The sequence below is a fragment of the Schistocerca piceifrons genome, chromosome 7 (assembly GCF_021461385.2).
Source record: "Schistocerca piceifrons isolate TAMUIC-IGC-003096 chromosome 7, iqSchPice1.1, whole genome shotgun sequence".
NCBI classification, from domain to species: domain Eukaryota; kingdom Metazoa; phylum Arthropoda; class Insecta; order Orthoptera; family Acrididae; genus Schistocerca; species Schistocerca piceifrons.
Window position 1 is genome coordinate 78,466,867 of NC_060144.1, and position 18,587 is coordinate 78,485,453.

The 18,587-nt window shown below is 43.2% G+C and overlaps 1 protein-coding gene across 1 annotated transcript in view; it reads left to right on the plus strand.

The window, feature by feature from the left end:
- The first annotated feature begins 431 nt into the window (after positions 1 to 431).
- LOC124805442 (myrosinase 1-like) overlaps positions 432 to 18,587 on the plus strand; it is a 48,999-nt gene continuing 30,843 nt past the window's right edge. The window contains exons 1-4 of the mRNA XM_047266004.1: positions 432 to 567; positions 2,724 to 2,857; positions 12,789 to 12,923; positions 18,414 to 18,536. Of these exons, the coding sequence (XP_047121960.1) occupies positions 432 to 567; positions 2,724 to 2,857; positions 12,789 to 12,923; positions 18,414 to 18,536 (528 nt within the window). The remainder of the gene's footprint in view (positions 568 to 2,723; positions 2,858 to 12,788; positions 12,924 to 18,413; positions 18,537 to 18,587) is intronic.

The window sequence follows — 18,587 nt, forward strand, 5'->3', positions numbered from 1 at the left end:
AATCATCATCATTCGTGACAGTGAATAGATTGGACCGTGTACCAATTGGAAGTGTGATAAAATTGGGACTTTGTACGGGCGCTGATGACCGCTCGGCTGGGCGCCCCACAAACCAAACCTCAGTACAGAGTTGCTGATCGAAGCCTTCCTCAGACTTCCTGCTATCGATTGTTTTAGCCTCTCTCTTGCACAGTGCGTACTGTTGCTAGTCACGTTTGCCGTGCTTCCTTTATTGATAACATTGACCAATAATCGAAAAACAGGTATTGTAGAAGAGTCAATTATCTGATTTACCCAGTGATAATCAGTGATAGACGAGTTTGTTTGTTTGTTTGTCGCTGAGTACTGTAATGAGGTACTTCAGAGCCTATGTATATATAAAAGCACACACACAAGCTCCAAAGGCTGCACGACACTATTGACCTTACAATATGCTGCAGTTAACACTGTTGGCAGGACTGTTCGCTGCTGCTGCGGCACAGACGGCAGTAAACCAGTTCCCGGAAGGTTTCCTGCTAGGGACCGCCACTGCGTCTTACCAGATCGAAGGGGCTTGGAATGAGGATGGTGAGTGTGAATTAACATCTACGTTACCATATTCTGTATCATTAGGTGTTCTAAATAAATTTCTCGAAATTCCTCTTCATTTGAGAATACTTCACTATACGTGTGCTCGCTTGCTATTCTCAGTTTATCTACAACTAACGCTCATGCTGAATTGATCTTACTTAACCGTGTCTACGAACCCATGCGTCTCTTCCTTTTAATATTATCCGAAGTCCCGTCCAAATGTTGGGTTCAGTACGAATTTATAGCTGATGAAATTAATGTAGATTTGATGAAAACCGATAGCAGACTTCGTTCACTAGCAGTGCTCATACCTTCTTAAACTTATCCTGCGGTATAGTAAAAGAGACATTTCGACATGAAAATATTTGCTTTCGAATTGCGTTGCCTAATGCTTAAATACTAATTTATTGGAACTACTTTCAAGAACATGTAATATTATCCAGCAACAAAAAATTTCACTGAAGCAGGTTCATTTAGTAAACAACTTCTTATTCAGAATATTTAGACCCCTGACTGCACCATTTTGTGGTGTATTTGCGACTTTTCGCTCTAAATTATAAAGTATATATTTAGCAATGTTCAGATTAAAAAGTGACATAAATTTTGAAATCATGTAAAAGCTTTCGTGAGTGCAGTGTGGCACTTTATGTGGGAAGAAAAAGAAGGAAAATGGCTGCACTACGTGAATGTGAAAATTTACAGCAATGTTGGTGCTTAAACTGCACAGATAATTGGCAATAAAAAGAGTTTACAGTGAGTATGAGTACCTTTTCAGAAGGGTTTACACATTTACTTCTGACAAGCACACTTCATTTTAATAGACCATCTTCTGTCTCTGAGACAAACATATGACAAATGAATCCTAGGGCCTCACATCCAGCAAGGCAAGTATAACGTAATGATAAAAAAACATGTTGTTTATTTTCAGTGCCTCACTTTGCGATGATAAACATGGGGCACGTAAGAGACTGGGGAATGTACTAGGGTAGCCGAGACACTATAATAATAATAATAATAATAATAATAATAATTTTGTATGCGTGGATGGGCTGCTAAAAGTCTTTGAATTGGGCGCCGGCCGTGCGGTTCTAAGCGCTACAGTTTGGAACCGCGTGACCGCTACGGTCGCAGGTTCGAATCCTGCCTCGAGCATGGATGTGTGTGATGTCCTTAGGTTAGTTAGGTTTAAGTAGTTCTAAGTTCTAGGGGAGTGATGACCTCAGTAGTTAAGTCCCATAGTGCTCAGAGCCATTTGAACCAATTGGGCGCCATTTTTGCGTCCTGCGTGTCCCTAACCTACGCCCGTAATCAAACCGGAGAAAGGACGGCTACAGTTCAACATGGAATCCGAACGATGTGTTGGTTCTGGCTGTTCCTCGCATCGCTGAGCTACTTTCAATTCGTTTCCATGCGCGATCTTTACTGCTGGAGTACTCAGGCCGAGACTGCAACTTGGTAACGAGGTGCAGTCAGTGGGCTCTCTAACACAAGAGATCCTGCGATGAGAAGAACTGGGAAGCCATGTACGTGAAGGTCGTGATGATACGAAATCCACTGCTAACAACGGACCTGGGCTGAGAGCGGTCGTTTCAGGCGCGAAGACGGAGAGTGGAGTGCTCTGACGTGCACTTGTTCCTCACTCACCCCAAGAACACTGTATGTGCTCCGACCTGAGTCTGTAGAACACTACAGTAACACAGTTTCGGCTCACTGTCGTAGCAGGGCGAAAAATAAATGACGTAGCCACATTCAAAGTAATGATAACTCCGGTTGTTTAAAACAAGCCATAATCGCAGTGAAAGGCTGTCTCCCACGCGTCAGATTTTTGTGACTCCTCGCACTTTCCATTTTAAGCACACAAGAGACCCTCTGCCTTAACTTCTGCTTTTGATTGGCATAATTTCGCATTGTTTTCCATCAAGCGTAAGATCCGCTATTTATATCTCAGGCTTTTGCTTCCCACTTTCTGTATCTGCCATTTCTCGGTCCCTCTCACGCAGCTGACTTGTTTAGAAAGCTTCATAAATTCCAATGGCCTCAGGCAGCTATCTTACATGTTCTTTCTTGCTGTGTCGTGTAGTCCTGTGTCTTCTCTCTCATGCCATAAAAAAATCCGCTTCTCTTCTTGCAATGAGACATCGCTGTGTATGCAGGCAAGGGCGAGAACATCTGGGACCACATGCTACACGAACACCCAGAGTACGGCACCAATGGCGACAACGGTGACGTGGCCTGCGATTCGTACCACAAATACCAGGAGGACGTGCAGATGCTGAAGGCGCTCAACGTGAGTAGTCGCTGGCGTTGCGCAGGTGTGGTACTCGGTGAATGTACCGTGTTGTGGTGTGACTCACTCGTAGCAGATATTCTTCAGTCTCACATTAATGAAGTACACCGCCGCTTAGAAAAAAATTCAGCATCAGGGCGAGGCATGCAACAAACGTAAAATTCACATGAAGTGTGCTACGGGGTGTCCACAATAAAACGCCCGGAAAACTTTTCACGCGCCTTAAGACAAGCAAAATAGTTTACATTATTTAACGCCAGATACGTTTCTATTAAGATGGGTTATCTGTCTTAAGGTGCATCCCGGCCAGTTTCACTTTGTCCAACCTGTACATTTTTGGACATGCAAATGATTAGAATTTAAAAGCAACCGCACAAAACAGGTAAAAGTAACAGCATCTACATTCTGTATATAAAGAAGAAAAACCCATTAAGTCACTCATTTGAAACTTATTTGCTTGTGAATAAATGCCAGCCGGAGTGGCCGACCGGTTCTAAGCGCTACAGTCTGGAACCGCGAGACCGCTACGGTCGCAGGTTCGAATCCTGCCTCGGGCGTGGTTGTGTGTGATGTCCTTAGGTTAGTTAGGTTTAAGTAGTTTTAAGTTCTAGGGGACTGATGACCTCAGAAGTTAAGTCCCATAGTGCTCAGAGCCATTTGAACCATTTGTGAATAAATGATGTTGTGCCTCGTCCAAGGACAAGCGTCTACCAGTACGTGTCGGCGTTCGGCTGTGGCACATGGGTTATAGTCTGCAGTATTTCTGCTCTTAGTGGATGGAATCCTACGAATGTCATGCGAATGTGGAATCTATGCGTTCAGGAGCAGTATCTCACCTCCCTCTCACGACTGGGGGCACTCATGCTCATAAATTAAGGATAATGCCGATACATGGTGAAACAATACTCTGGTGGGCTATTTGCGGGTTTAAATCACCTCAGCGTATGAACATGCGGTGCATCTCGCCTGCAGTCGTTGCACGGTGGCGCTGGCAGTAGTCCACATACGCAGAGGTGTGTTGGTGCACGTCAGAGTACGGTGCAGCGAGTAAGTGTGCAGACGTTTTCAGACGTGCTAATGGTGACTCTGTATTGAAAATGGCTCAAGGAACACATATTGATAACGTTATGAGGGATAGAATACTATAGCAACTGGAGGCTGGTCAAAGAAAGCAGGTCGTAGCACGGGCCCTCCGTGTGCCACAAAGTGTGATCTCAAGATTATGGAAACGGTTCCAGCAGACAGGAAACGTGTCCAGGCGTTACAGTACGGGACGTCCACAGGTACAACACCACAAGAAGACCGATATCTCACCATCAGTGTCCGCAGTCAGCCACGGAGTACTGCAGGTACCTTACCGCAGCCACTGGAACAGTTGTCTCCTGACACACAGTCTACAGAAGACTGAACAGACATCGTTTATTCGCCCGGAGACCTGCAAGGTGCATCCCACTGACCCCTGGTCACAGGAGGGCAAGTAAAGCCTGATGTCAAGAACACAGTACATGGTCATTGGAACAGTGGGCCCAGGTTATGTTCACGCACGAGTCCAGGTATAGTCTGAACAGTGATTCTCGCCGGGTTTTCATCTGGCGTGAACCAGGAACCAGATACCAAACCCACAATGTCCTTGAAAGGGACCTGTATGGAGGTCGTGGTTTGATGGTGTGGGGTGGTATTATAACTGGTGCACGTACACCCCTGCATGTCTTTGACAGAGGTACTGTAACAGGTCAGGTGTATCGGGACGCCGTTTTGCACCAGTATGTCCGCCTTTTCACGGTTGCAGTGGGTCCCACCTTCCTCACGATGGATGATAACGCACGGCACCACCGAGCTGCCATCGTAGCGGAGTACCTTGAAACAGAAGATATCAGGCGAATGGAGTGGTCTGCCTGTTCTCCAGACCTAAACCCGATCGAGCACGTCTGTGATGCTCTCGGTCGACATAGCACTGCTCGTCTTCAAACCCCTACGACACTTCAGGAACTCCGACAGGTACTGGTGCAAGAATGGGAGGCTATAACCCAGAAGCTGCTCGACCACGTGATCCAGAGTATGCCAACCCGTCGCGCGGCCTCTGTACCTGTACGTGGTGATCGTGTCCCATATTGATGTCGGGGTACATGCACAGGAAACAGTGGCGTTTTGTAGCACATGTGTTTCAGGACGGTTTTCTCATCACGAATACCGTGGACTTACAGATCTGTGTCGTGTGTGTTCCCTATGTACCTATGCTATTAGCGCCAGTTCTGTGTAGTGCCACGTTGTGTGGCACCACATTCTGCAATTATTCTTAATTTGCGAGCATGAGTGTAGTTTGCTAGGGCGTGCTGGATCGTACAGCCACATTGATTCAGGGAACGGCATCGTTTCCGGCAAGATAGTATCCACAAGGGCAGTGCGACGACGTCAGAAATACTGTGGAGTGTCAGTACGTAAGTCATCGTTGTAGCTTCACTTGCCTGCACCAGAGAGAAGTGGGCCAACACTGGAGCGAACAACGACAAGAGTGGGCACATGAGGAACAAAGCGTCGTGTTTCCAGACGAATCTCAGCGCTGTGTGTAAACTTCACGATGGACGGATTCCTGTGTGGTGTCTCTGATGAGAATTAACGTTTCCAGACAGCATTTTTTATAGTCTTATCAACCCAGCACTTGATGTGACGGTATGAGGTATTGGTACGCTTCTGGTTCATAGAGGCGGTAGTACAGATAGTAGCCTTTACCTTCTGACTTGTTAAGGGCCCCAGTTTTGGGCAATTTTCGAGGACTGTGTGACATATTTCACATAGATAATAAAAGATTGCATGTTTCTCAAACTATCGTGACACCTCCTGCTGCACCAACACCCCTCCAGACATCTTCGCAAGCCTTGGTCAGATACGACAGTTAGCGGCTAGATTAGCTTCGCTTCCAGTGCTGGAATATCGCTGAGGCAAGACCTCAGCTAGCCACAGTGTCGAACATAATTACCTCATTCTGTGGTCTGATGTTGCATTGCCATGGTCCCTACATACTGCAGGTAGGGACTGGCCATAACAAATTTCGGCAAACCTACCCCCAGCCCAGACCTAGCGGTATGTTGTCCTCGACTGCTGCCAACACCAAGGTGTACTGCCCACCAGCGACAGATCACCCAGCCTTCTCTACATATCTACCCACTATACATGCTAGCTGCTGGTGTCACAGTGCATAATGTGGTGTCACCGCCAGACACCACACTTGCTAGGTGGTAGCCTTTAAATCGGCCGCGGTCCGTTAGTATACGTCGGACCCGCGTGTCGCCACTATCAGTGATTGCAGACCGAGCGCCGCCACACGGTAGGTCTAGAGAGACTTCTTAGCACTCGCCCCAGTTGTACAGCCGACTTTGCTAGCGATGGTTCACTGACCAATTACGCTCTCATTTGCCGAGACGATAGTTATCATAGCCTTCAGCTACGTCATTTGCTACGACCTAGCAAGGCGCCACTATCATTTGCTATTTATCTTGTGATGCATGTACCGTCAGACCGATGTTCACCAATTATGGATTAAAGTTAAGTATTCCAGAAGCTACGTACCTTTTTTGCTAGTCTCTATTCCTTTAACTGTTCCAGACCTCACGCCAGCCTGCGTGAGCTTAAACGCGTGCCTTTCGGCTTCCTCTCATAGTGGCTTGGCTGTCTTGCCAAGTCACAACACATAAAAACTTTAATTGCTAATAGAGTGTTTCCAAGAAACTGGTAGTACGCACCTTATATCTTGAATGGCATCTACAGTCGATCGACCAGGCATATAACAGTGTCCACAACTCAGACACTATTACACTGCTGACAGAAATAGCCAATTACAGCCATCGACGTGTGTGTAAGCATTCAGCATCTTCGTCTCAGTAGGATGAATGAGGGCAAACTGATTTTATTTGCTCCAGTGATTGACAATAGGGAAGAAATTACATTGGAGAGTTATGTTAAAAGAGTGAGTAGTGAAAATTATCTAAGCATTGTTTTGAATCGGTAGAAAATACTAGAGGAAGATATATTGGTTTGTGCCTAGTTAGGTGTGGAAGTGCAATTTCCTGGAGCATAATGCCCCATTCACTCAATCTTCAGCAGTGTCCTGTTTCAAATGCAAAACCCCTCTGCAGTTTGCTGAAGAATGCAGAGAGTGTGCATGATAAGTATTCACATGTAGGGATTAAGCAACGTTAGTAGGCAAAATTGTGATGTGATATGAGTATTACGTTTTTCCTATATTTGTCCTTCTATTTTGTCCTGTTGTTGTATACACATGATTTGAAATGAGTGAATGTAGGGAACACGGGGTCACCACTACAGAGCGGTTCAGTCTGAGCAAGTGCCTCGGATAAGGGCAGCTAATTTTAACTAACATAAGAAGTTAGAGTGATTACAAGAGACCAGAGCCTTGTACAACTTATCAGTATCCCTCCTAGAAACTAATGCAGCTACCAGGACTTTTTGGGTAAAGCAGGAGAGGGTGTGTTGACACTTGTGAATAACCTTTTGACAACTCGGGAGCTGAGTTTATGATCAGAGGCACACTTGTTACATATGGCTAAATTATGTTATGTAGGAGATGCGAAAACGTATGTGATGTATCATGAAGAATTAAGGAATGCTCATACATTTGACAGCCTTGGAGAGGCTTATTGCAGCGTCATAGGAGGAAGAATAGTTGCAGATGTAGAAGGTTGATAGTGAGCAGGTGGTGTCCATCAGACTAGATAATCTGGAGACTGAAGACATGGACTTGTCACAGATTTCATGGTCGCCAATTTGGAGATTCTTGAGGAAGATATTACTGATAAGATGAATTCGTACGCTAATTATAAAAAAGTCACCAGTATAATAATGGAAGAAAATAAAACTATCAAAAGGAATTTTGTTGGAGTTTGAAGACCTGTTTAATCGTTTTTTGGCTTCGCCAGTGCCAAAAGTAACACAACAAAGAATCCAAATTGGGAATTAGTCAATGTGCATCGTAAGCCGTACTTCTACCTCATAACCCACAGCCGGTGATGGAGTTCAATAACCAATGTTTACGGAACAGTATTATCGAGTAAAGTTGTAATCTTTGGCGAGCACAGGGAAGAAAGGTATTGATGGAACCAAAGCTTAGCATTTCAGATGTGACTGCAGATATCTTATTAGTCATCTGATTAAAGACACATATCCAGTACCAAATATAAAAGAAACTTATAACAATTTGGGGCAGTGCACATACTTTTCCACCATGAATCTGGGGAGTTGGAAGCAGCTCTGGAGGACTGACCAAAAACGAAATTTATATATCGTTGACGACACTACTAGGACGACTGTCTGCTGCTTGGGTTGAAAAATGCACCAATTACATTTCATCAATTGTTATATGAAGTTTTGTAAGGATTAAAACAAAGGCAGTGTGTGGTGTATTTGGAAGACATAATTGTCTTTGCAAAGGATGGCCTGTGCTATGACTAAAAGAAATGTTCCAGATGTTGCATGCAGCACACTTACCACTAAAGAAGTCTCACTTCAGATTACAAAAAATACAGTATATGGGCCATATGATTAGTTGTGATGGAGTTTGGACGGATTCTACATTATTGAATGCTAAATAAGGTTTCCATACACTTCACACAGGGAAAAATTTACACTCATGTTTACATTTAGCGAGTTACTTAACAAAGCTTATCCCAAAACTTGCAGAAATTGCTCACGTACTTATTGAAAGAAATGCACAATAAAATTTCAATGAAATCAGAGTATGAAGACATGTTGAAAGGACAGAAAGAATTGTTGACCACTAGACAGGTGTTAATCATTCCAAACTTAGAAAAAAAGTCCATATTGATTTGTGATGCAAATAATTATATGCTTGGCTGTGTATTAACTCAAGAAGTAATTGGAGGGGGGAAATCGATATCCTATGCCTCACATTAGCTAAGTAAAGTGGAATTATTCTACGATGGAGAAAGCAACTGTTAAAACCACATTTATGGTGTAACATATTTCCACTGATATCTGTATGGTAGAAAATTTATTCTAATAATGGATCATGTCACTATTAATGGCTGCTGTGGTTGATTGATCTATGAAATCGCAATTGGCACAGAAGCTTACCGAATTCGAGATAGTCCATCGACCTGAGAAGAGTCACATGAATGCAGATGGATTCTGCTGGATGGTTTATTTTTTACAGAGAGTGGGTCATACCATTGTGGAGTGTCAGGCAGAGGAAACAGCTGATGAAGACTGTAAACTCCCTACAATGCAGTGACAGTTCCAAAATGTACTATGCGAGAAGATACATTTTATGGCTCCGGAAATGATGCATGGGGAGGTGTCAAGCCAGATACATGATCATGTGTTATCAAGGCATGACGGTCAGAGAACCATGGAATGGCATGTGGCCAAACAGTACTGATATTGAATGTGTTAAAAGGATGTGGCACAGTATCTGAAGAGCTATGTACTGTGTACACATTGAGCTGACTATTCCACTTCAGAGGTTAATGGAGGCTGAAATGATTGGTACGGATATCTTGAGTGTGAAACTTCCTGGCAGATTAAAACTGGTGCCGGACCGAGACTCGAACTCGGGACCTTTGCCTTTCGCGGGCAAGTGTTCTGCCAACTGAGCTACCCAAGCATGACTCACGCCCCGTCCTCACAGCTTCACTTCTGCCAGTACCTCGTCTCCTACCTTCCAAACTTAACAGAAGCTCTTCTGCGACCTTGCAGCTGTGAGGACGGGGCGTGAGTCGTGCTTGGGTAGCTCAGTGGTAGAGCACTTGCCCGCGAAAGGCAAAGGTCCCGAGTTCGATTCTCGGTCCGGCACACAGTTTTAATCTGCCAGGAAGTTTCATATCAGCGCACACTCCGCTGCAGAGTGAAAATCTCATTCTGGAATCTTGAGTCTGTTTGCTTACATACTGGCACGGACTTGCAATAGTCTGACTATAGTAGAACATTTTTTATGTAATGTGCAAATGGCAGCTATTCCAACTCAGTAATCTTAAACAGTAGCTCACACCATGGTGAATAGTTCCTTGTTGGGTATCGGTGTTCAGAAACGTTAATAATGGACCAGGCCACCAATTTTATATCAGAATTGATGAAACAGTTTCTCAGTTACTGTACATTCATAAGTTAAGGAGAACGACCACTTTAATGAATAGTGATGTGAGCAAGGTACAAGTCTGGTTAGACATATTAGGCACTTGTTTGGACATGGCAAGTCTGTTGTATACCTTTGCCAATAGTGTTGGGGATGCTTGCATAAAGCAGCTAACCTACAGCAAGTGATACACCATGGACAGTTAACTTCTACCCTGATAACACTGACTCAATTTCTAGATGGTCTGCAACAGGCATGGGAGGAGCTGCAAACTACACTTTAATTGGTTATACCTCTCGAAGAAAAAATTCTGACGATACATAGCCATCTCACAACATGGGCGTCAATACTGACTGCAAAAACATCAAAGTGTTAATATACGTAACACTAGCAGATACCAATGCCAGATGTGAGTTTCATGGAAGCCTATAAAATGGAGTAATTTTAGAAAATTTGTAAAAGTCAGAGTGAAGACATTTTGAGATTACTCAAGATGAGAAGAAAGATACATTAATGTCAAGAGACGAATTGGAGTGATGTCAGAGAGATGAAATTACTGGGCGCCCATCAACAGTAGTCCAGACTGTCACTTCTAGGAGGGACTGGTGCGGAGTGATCCTCATGATACATGCCTACTACACAACCTTATTTTCAGAGGGTTGGACTTCACTTGGTGTGCTCTATATGTGGTACAGCTATGTTATGAACAGCAACAGTTATGAACAAGAGCAGTCAAAAGACACAGAATGTGTAGAGCTGTGAGGCAACGAGTTACTACCAAATGGTATGCAGTGTGGTATCTCAGTACCAACTTCTCGGCTTCTGGCAACAATAACAGTGATTATAGCTTCAAACTTAACATTTGCACTACTGCCTGACAGTCCTTTTGGGAGTACTACTCTTAGGATCTTGACCTTCTTGTCTGCTACCTTGAGTCAAACATTACTCAGCTCTTGGCATGGGCTCATAGCACAGAAAGAATATTCCAACATATTCAGCAGTACCACAGTAGATACCAACATCAAGTCACAGTGATAGGATCCTTGTGTTTAGGCGCCGACGTAATCCTTGTCCTTGCTTACACAATCTTTGTCTGTCTACAGTGCTTCCAAACTCCCAGTTCATTGTAAACCAACGGAGTGGCTCACCCCTAGTGTTTAAGTAGACGTGAGTGTACATGTCTCTGTACAATATTAGCTCTAATGGACTAAGAAGAAAGACATTTGGTATTAAAGTGTGAATAAGTGTACAGAAAAATGTAACAGTACTCTGTAGTTTCTAACACACCACAGATTTAGCGTCAACCTGGGATTTGATGGACCAAATCTTATAAAGGGGGAAGGAGTGTTATGCCAACACCCCTGTGGCAGAGTTCACAACTCGTAATCAGATGGGCCAGCTAGTTGTGCAAGTAATTTTTCTGCCAGGGCTGGAAAATTGCTGAAGTGGCATGGTACAAGATTTCAGTCTGCCACAGAGGCAAATTCCATTATATCAGGCCACACCTGATATCATATTGCCTCAGTCCCTATGTAGCAGAAGTGGGATGAAGTCACATCAAAACTGGGCAAAGGTACCATAAACAGTTGCAGCCCAGACAAAGCAGTATGTTGCCTTCGACTGCTACTATCCCTGAGACGTACTCTGTTCAAGCAGAAGAGTCACTAACCCTCACCTACATTTAGGTAATAGCTCCACTACTTGTTGGTCTACACGCCACTGCGAAATCTGATGCTGCCGGTGCTTCAATTAGTGCCGTACATATGGGGCTGCCTCTTGGGTGACTCCAAGGGGTCTCTGGGCGTCTGTAGGCCGTCTTTGGTTCTGACCCAGAGCGCCAAGTGCCTAATTGTCCAGGGAAAGAGCTGGCTGTTTTCTACCTGTGCATGTGGCTTACCTGTCACCGGATGTCATTCATGATTCAACAGGGATTGTTGCCACTTCTCTTCGCTGTGGCAGAGCATGCAACCTCCTTGGAATCCTTGCATACCACAAGCCGAACGCGCTAGCTTGCTACCTGAAGATCAATGTGTGATTTCGAGCGACCACCACAAAAAGCGCCTGTGACAACTCTGACACTATTAACTCCATACAAAGATTATTCAGCTGTTTCACGTGCCAGCACATTCTTGAGATCTTTCACCTACCGAAACCATCTGATCATGGGGTGTTGAGAGACTAGCAGACCAGCACTCACGAATCTGTGAAATGTAGCTAGCGTAAGGCTGAGACAGAATGAAATGAAATGATCCAAGATTATGTCAACTGGATGACCTAACCAGGTTAGAATCAATGTTGCTGCCTGAAATGTCAGCTAAGTGGGCAAATTTTCGCATCTGTATTCATCCAAATCATCTACAAATTTAATCATGTATCATTCCTGCTCTGCTGTATATTCACAATACGTAAAATTTCGTGTTTTGCTGTCCTTCCTGGTGTTGCAACTTTAAGGATCAGTAGTGTACTTACTACTTCTCTTAATTTTACTGCAGAATTTTGAAAAATGATTCTCTCTAATTATGTGTAATAAAATAGCTCCTTTCGGTGATATTTCGATAAATTCAGCACTCGAATTAGAACTACACCCATTCATTACAAACCTCTATATCATACTCTAACACACAATGATGTGTATTTATTACTCTCAACACAGTATTTACCGTTACTTTTCACATATTGTGGTTTATTGAACATTGCAGAACAACTCTTGAAGGACACATACGATGAAGTTAACAGACCGTTATCGTACTCTTTCAATTTAGTATTTAGGAATAGTGATGCTGGTTTTACGATGTAGCTCACATTATTCTACTTATTTTCTAACAGGCGGACGTGTACCGCTTCTCCGTCTCTTGGGCACGCATCCTGCCCACTGGAGACCTTGACGTCATCAACCAGCCAGGCATCGACTACTACAACAACCTCATCAACGAGCTGCTCGCCAACGGAATCCAGCCCATGGTAAGAGGGACACACATAGGTATAGGACTGAGCAAACAAAACGTTGCTGGTGTGTAATCAAGAACTCATAAACGGGGCAAAGTGTTTCTTTCTTCACGTATATGCGCACGTGAACTTGCACTGAAAAGGAAAGAAGTCTACTCTAGTTTCATGCTCAACTAGACTTAGAATTTCTTACATGGTGGGTCGTGGGAAGTCTTGCAAACCAAGTAATAAATACGTTAACATATATTACAAGTCTTATTTGCTAGTTGTTTGTGGGATGTCAGTATATCTTTAAGTGATGATTTCGTTCCACAAAATCTTGTCTTAAGACACGACCTTCATCCTGCAGTAAGCCTTGGCTATTTTAACAATAGTTTGGCAGTACAAACCTTCCAACGTCATCTTTTGTTAATAAACTAGCCCAGTTCAAAGGAAGTAAGAATATGAATAATTACAACGGTACACATAAAAAGAAGTTCGTTAGTGTTCATTGCACATGACTGTAGTTCAAAATGGCATTAATAATGCTGTGAATCCCCCTGGACGAATTTTGCATGTAGCACAATGATTAGACACTTTGTTTAAAAATCTTGAAACAATGTTGTTCATGTGTAAGAGAGCTCTAGCCACTAGAGGGTTTTAGTTACGTTATATAAAGTAAGTGCTTTCGAAATCACGTTTTAAACTACCAGGTTTTCGACTACCAGATCTTAAACAACAAAACAGTCCCAGGGGCTGATGACGATTCCGACCATAAATGTTGGAGATTATATTTGAAAAAGTAGTAAATCAAGGCTTGGGTGAATTGGAAGGTACAGTTTGTTTCTAGTTTCAAAGGGAGCATTGTGGAACGATCAGCTGAAACAGAGGAAAGAAATATAAAACGAATTGGTCGCTATGAGCAGTGATTTCTGACGGCAGGTGAGGATAAAAAAAGTCAAAAATAACCCTGTGGAAATCTCCGCATAACGCACGAGGTATTGAATTTAATTGGGGAAAGTGGAGACTTAAAAATGCAGCCGCTGAAGTTGACAGAGGAGAGCCTGTGAAGAATATGATCGACAATTAAGTGACAAAATCGGAAAGGGGCGGAGGGAAATTCAGGGTTGCAGAAGCATGCGTGATTATGGGAAAGATAAGTGCCACCTGAAGGAAAATCATAGAGGCCCTTGAAATAAAGAAAATGCTGCATGAGTGCCAAGAGCTCGGCTGGCAGTCCAGTACTAAGAAAAGAAGGGAAAAGAGAAAGATGGAAGAAATATATACAAGAGCTACACAAGGGAAGAGAACTGGAAGACAGTATTATGGAAAGCGAAGAAGCAGTAAATGAGTATGCTGCAGGTGATACGATATTGAGAGAAAAAATTGACGGAACACATAAATCGAAACAAGTCACCTTTAGCTAACAAGACTCCCTCAGAATTACTGAGGCGCTTGAGGAAACACATGTCAGGACCGTTTCACTTAGTGTGTAAAACACATGAGGCAGATGAGGTTCCCTCAGGCTTATAGAATAATGTAATAATAGCAGTTCCGAAGGAAAGATGTGGCGACGGGTTTGAATATTACAGAATAATCAGTTTAATAAGACATAGATGCAACATTTGACAAGAATTATTTGCTGAAGCATTGTTGAAGCTGACCTTGGGGAAGGTCGGTTTGGGGTTGGGCGAAATGTACGAACATGCAGGGTAATGCGTCATCTTAGACGGTAGAGTGAAGGAAGACAAACCTTCTATTATAGTATTTGTAAATTTGGAGAAAACTGGACAATCCTGATTGGAATACACACTTTTAAATAATGAAGAACACAGGGATAAAATACGGAGGATGAAAGTTCTTGTATAACAGTTACATGAGCCGAATGACGTGAAAGACAGGCAGTAGTTGAGAATGGAGTGAGAAAAGGTTGTATCCTACCCACGATGTTATTCAGTGTGTACATTGAGCAAACGGTAAAGGAAGGGAATTAAACTACAGGGAGAGGAAATTAATGTTTTGAGGTGTGCCGATAGCCACTTAATTGTTTCAGAGACGGAAAATGCCTTGCAAGAGCAGTCGAACAGAATGGAAAGTGTCTTGAAAAGATATTATAAGGAGACAATCGATAAAATTGAAATAAGTGTAATGGGGTGAATCAGTCGATGCTGTGGGAATTAGACTAGAAAATCAGACACTGTAAGTAGTAGATTAGTATTACTGTATGGGCAGCAAACAGCTGACGTTAGTCGAAGTAGAAAGGATATGAAACGAAGACTGGCACCAGTGATAAAAGCGTTTCTGACATTTGCTAGCATAGAATATAAATTTAAGTTGTAGTAAGTCTTTTCTCATTGTATTAGTCTGAACTGTAACCTTGTACTGAGGTGAAACGTTGATAGTAAATTCTTGCAACAAGTAGAATAGAAGCATATGAAATTAAGTGCCAGAGAATGAGGCTGAAGCTTACGTGTGTAGACTAAATAACTAATGGAGAGGTACTAAATTGTTTTTGGGAGAAAAATAACTTACGGCACAATTTGATTGAAAGCTCAGTTGATAGAGCACATCCTGAGACGTTATGGAATAGTCATTTTGGTAATGGGAACGGTGGGGGTGAGGAGGAAGAGGCGAGTGATAAAAATTACGGAGGCACACCAAGGCTTTAACTACAGTAAACTACTTCACATGGATACAGGTTGCGGTAGTTAAGTGAAGAACTGAAGACCAGAACAACAAAGCGACAATGAAGCTATTCTTCCCCACGGGTGAATGTGTACGTCAAAGAAGTAATGAGTGAAATAAGAGAAATCTTCAGAGGAGAAGTAATGAGTGAAAAAAGAGAAATATTCAGAGATTTAATTCAAATATTGGGTGAAGGAGGTCAAGATTCATTTACAACATTGCCGCCTGTAGCCAATCTGCGGATAAGTCAGGACCTGTTGCAAGGAATGAACAGGCTACTGAGCACAGATGTCGATTGTGAGTAAGCCAGAGAAAGCCAAAAGTTATAAGAAGCAGCAGAAATGAGATTAGCAGCTAAATTAACATCAAAACTAGAGACTATTTACTAGGCAACATGAAGGTATTCACCTAACTAGGAAACAAAGCCGTGCATGATGGATGAAGCAAGGAGTGGGTTACCACAGGCAAAGGCAGTATTCATTCCACAAAGAAGGCAAGTATAGTAAAGCACAGCCACTAATTGACAAAGAAATTTATGAGAATACACGTCTGGGGATGAAACAGGGGTTGTGGGGAAAACGCAAAACATTAGAATCGAAGCGTGTGAAATGTGGTGCTGGAAAAGGACACTAAAAATTAAGTGTAGTGATAAGCGATGAGGATGCTTTCCGCAGAATCGGCGAGAGAGAAGAACACGTAGAACATTAACTAAAAGGAGATGCAGGAGAAGTGTTCAAACATCAGTTAATAGCTTCCATATCACCAGAGGGATTTACGAGGGTCACTCCAAAAGAAATGCACACTATTTTTGTAAAAATACAGTTTTCATTCTGCATGTGTGAAAGTTTTACAGTGAATAGATGCATGCTTCCCGCTTGTTCTCAAACTTAGTTCAACCTGTTCCCGTGAGTGGTGCCATCACAGCATGTCTTCAAGATGGCTGCTACACTTGACGTTCGTCAGAAGCAACGTGCTGTCATAGAATTAATGTGCTGTGAAAAATAGACAGTGGGAAACATCCACAAGAGGTTGAAAAAGGTGTATGGAGATGCTGCTGTTGATCTCAGTACAGTTAGTTGGTGGGCAAGCAGGTTGCGTGACGAAAGCGGGCACGGCAATATTGAGGATTGTCCTCGCAGCGGCAGGCCTCGTACTACACACACTCCAATGTGCAGAGAGTTAACGAATTGGTGACTGCTGGCAGACGCATCACAGTGAACGAATTGTCACGCTACGTTGGGATAGGGGAAGGAAGTGTTTGCAGAATACTGAAAGTGTTGGCGTTAAAAAGGTTTGTGCCAGGTGGGTTCCCAGGATGTTGATAGTGGTTCACAAAGAAACAAGAAAAACGGTATGCAGCGAACAGTACAAGAATGGTGGAGATGAATTTCTTGGAAGAATTGTGACAGGTGATGAAACATGGCTCCATCATTTTTCCCCAGAGACGAAGAGGCAGTCATTGGAGTGGCATCATGCAAATTTATCCAAGAAAAAGAAATTGAAAACCACACCTTCTGCTGGAAAAGTTATGGCTATGGTGTTTTTCGATTCCGAAGGACTCTTGCTTGTGGACATCATGCCAAATGGAACCACCATAAATTCTAATGCATATGTGACGACACTGAAGAAACGTCTAGGTCAACTGATTCGTGTTCGACCACATCGGCAGAAGCAGGATGTTTTACTGTTGCACGACAATTTACGGCCGCATGTCAGTCAAAAAACCATGGAAGCGATCACAAAAGTCGGATGGACAACACTGAAACACCCGCCTCACAGTCCTGACCTGGCTCCATGTGACTATCATCTCTTTGGGAAACTGAAAGACTCTCTTCGTGGAACAAGGTTTGAAGATGATGACTCCCTTGTGCGCGCTGCCAGACAGTGGCTGCAACAGGTTGGTCTAGAATTTTACCTTGCGGGTATACAGGCGCTGGTTCCAAGATGGCGTAAGGCAGTTGAGAGGGATGGAAGTTATGTGGCGAAATGAAAATATTGTTCCTCAAGGATGTATCTACACACTGTAAAGCTTTCAAACATGTAGAACAAAAGATGGATTTAAAAAAAAAGTGTGCATTTCTTTTGGAGTGACCCTCGTATAAAGGGAAGACACTGCAGGAGGAAGGAAAAGACAAAACATAGCAAATATTTGACGTCGTTGAGTGTATGTGCTTCTCTGATAAGAAGAGGTAGACACGAGAGAGGAATCGATCATATGCCGCATAGGACCAGTCAGGAGTTTAGATAAGCGTTAGAATCAGACAGTCACTAAATCAGACAAATGAACAAGCTCACTTGGATCTAATATCCAGTAACTGAACAGCCACATATGCTAGTGGAATTTACTTTCACGAGGTAAGCGCACAGTAGTTTATCGCAGCAATAGAGAGTCCGTAATAAATCTAGTCTATAACACAAGTTATTCTCAGGAATCATAAAACACGTTGTCGAGAAGGTACTCAAGTACACAACGTGAAGTTGAGGAGCACAGCGCTCCAGCATTAAGGCCCATATCCGTGTGTCTGACCTGGCTACGTGACCGCATTGTGTGGCAGTGCGCACATTTCAAAGTGCTAACCCCAAACCTTCTTTTGCTGGGAAATCGAAATTTCTGTCAGGCCCTAACGCAATAATAACTACAGCATGATCAGCCAGCCATTACTGAGACATGGACATTTCGTTACAGTCCATCGAAAATAGGTACTCCCACTGTAAAACTTTTGTATAGAGGCATGGTTTTATTAGAAAGCCGCCAATTTTATGACTGGAGAAACGTAATCAAAATATGATATGGTATGAGACTGAAACTATAAATTTAATTATGAAGCATTTGCTGTACAGGTGACGATGTATCACTGGGACCTACCACAAGCACTGCAATACATCGGCGGATGGCCAAACCCGCTCCTTGCCGACTATTTCGTGGAGTACGCTAGGGTGCTGTTTGACAACTTTGGCGACAGAGTGAGTACCCATGCCTCCACTATTTGTCACACGGGTTTCTTTCTGTTGTGA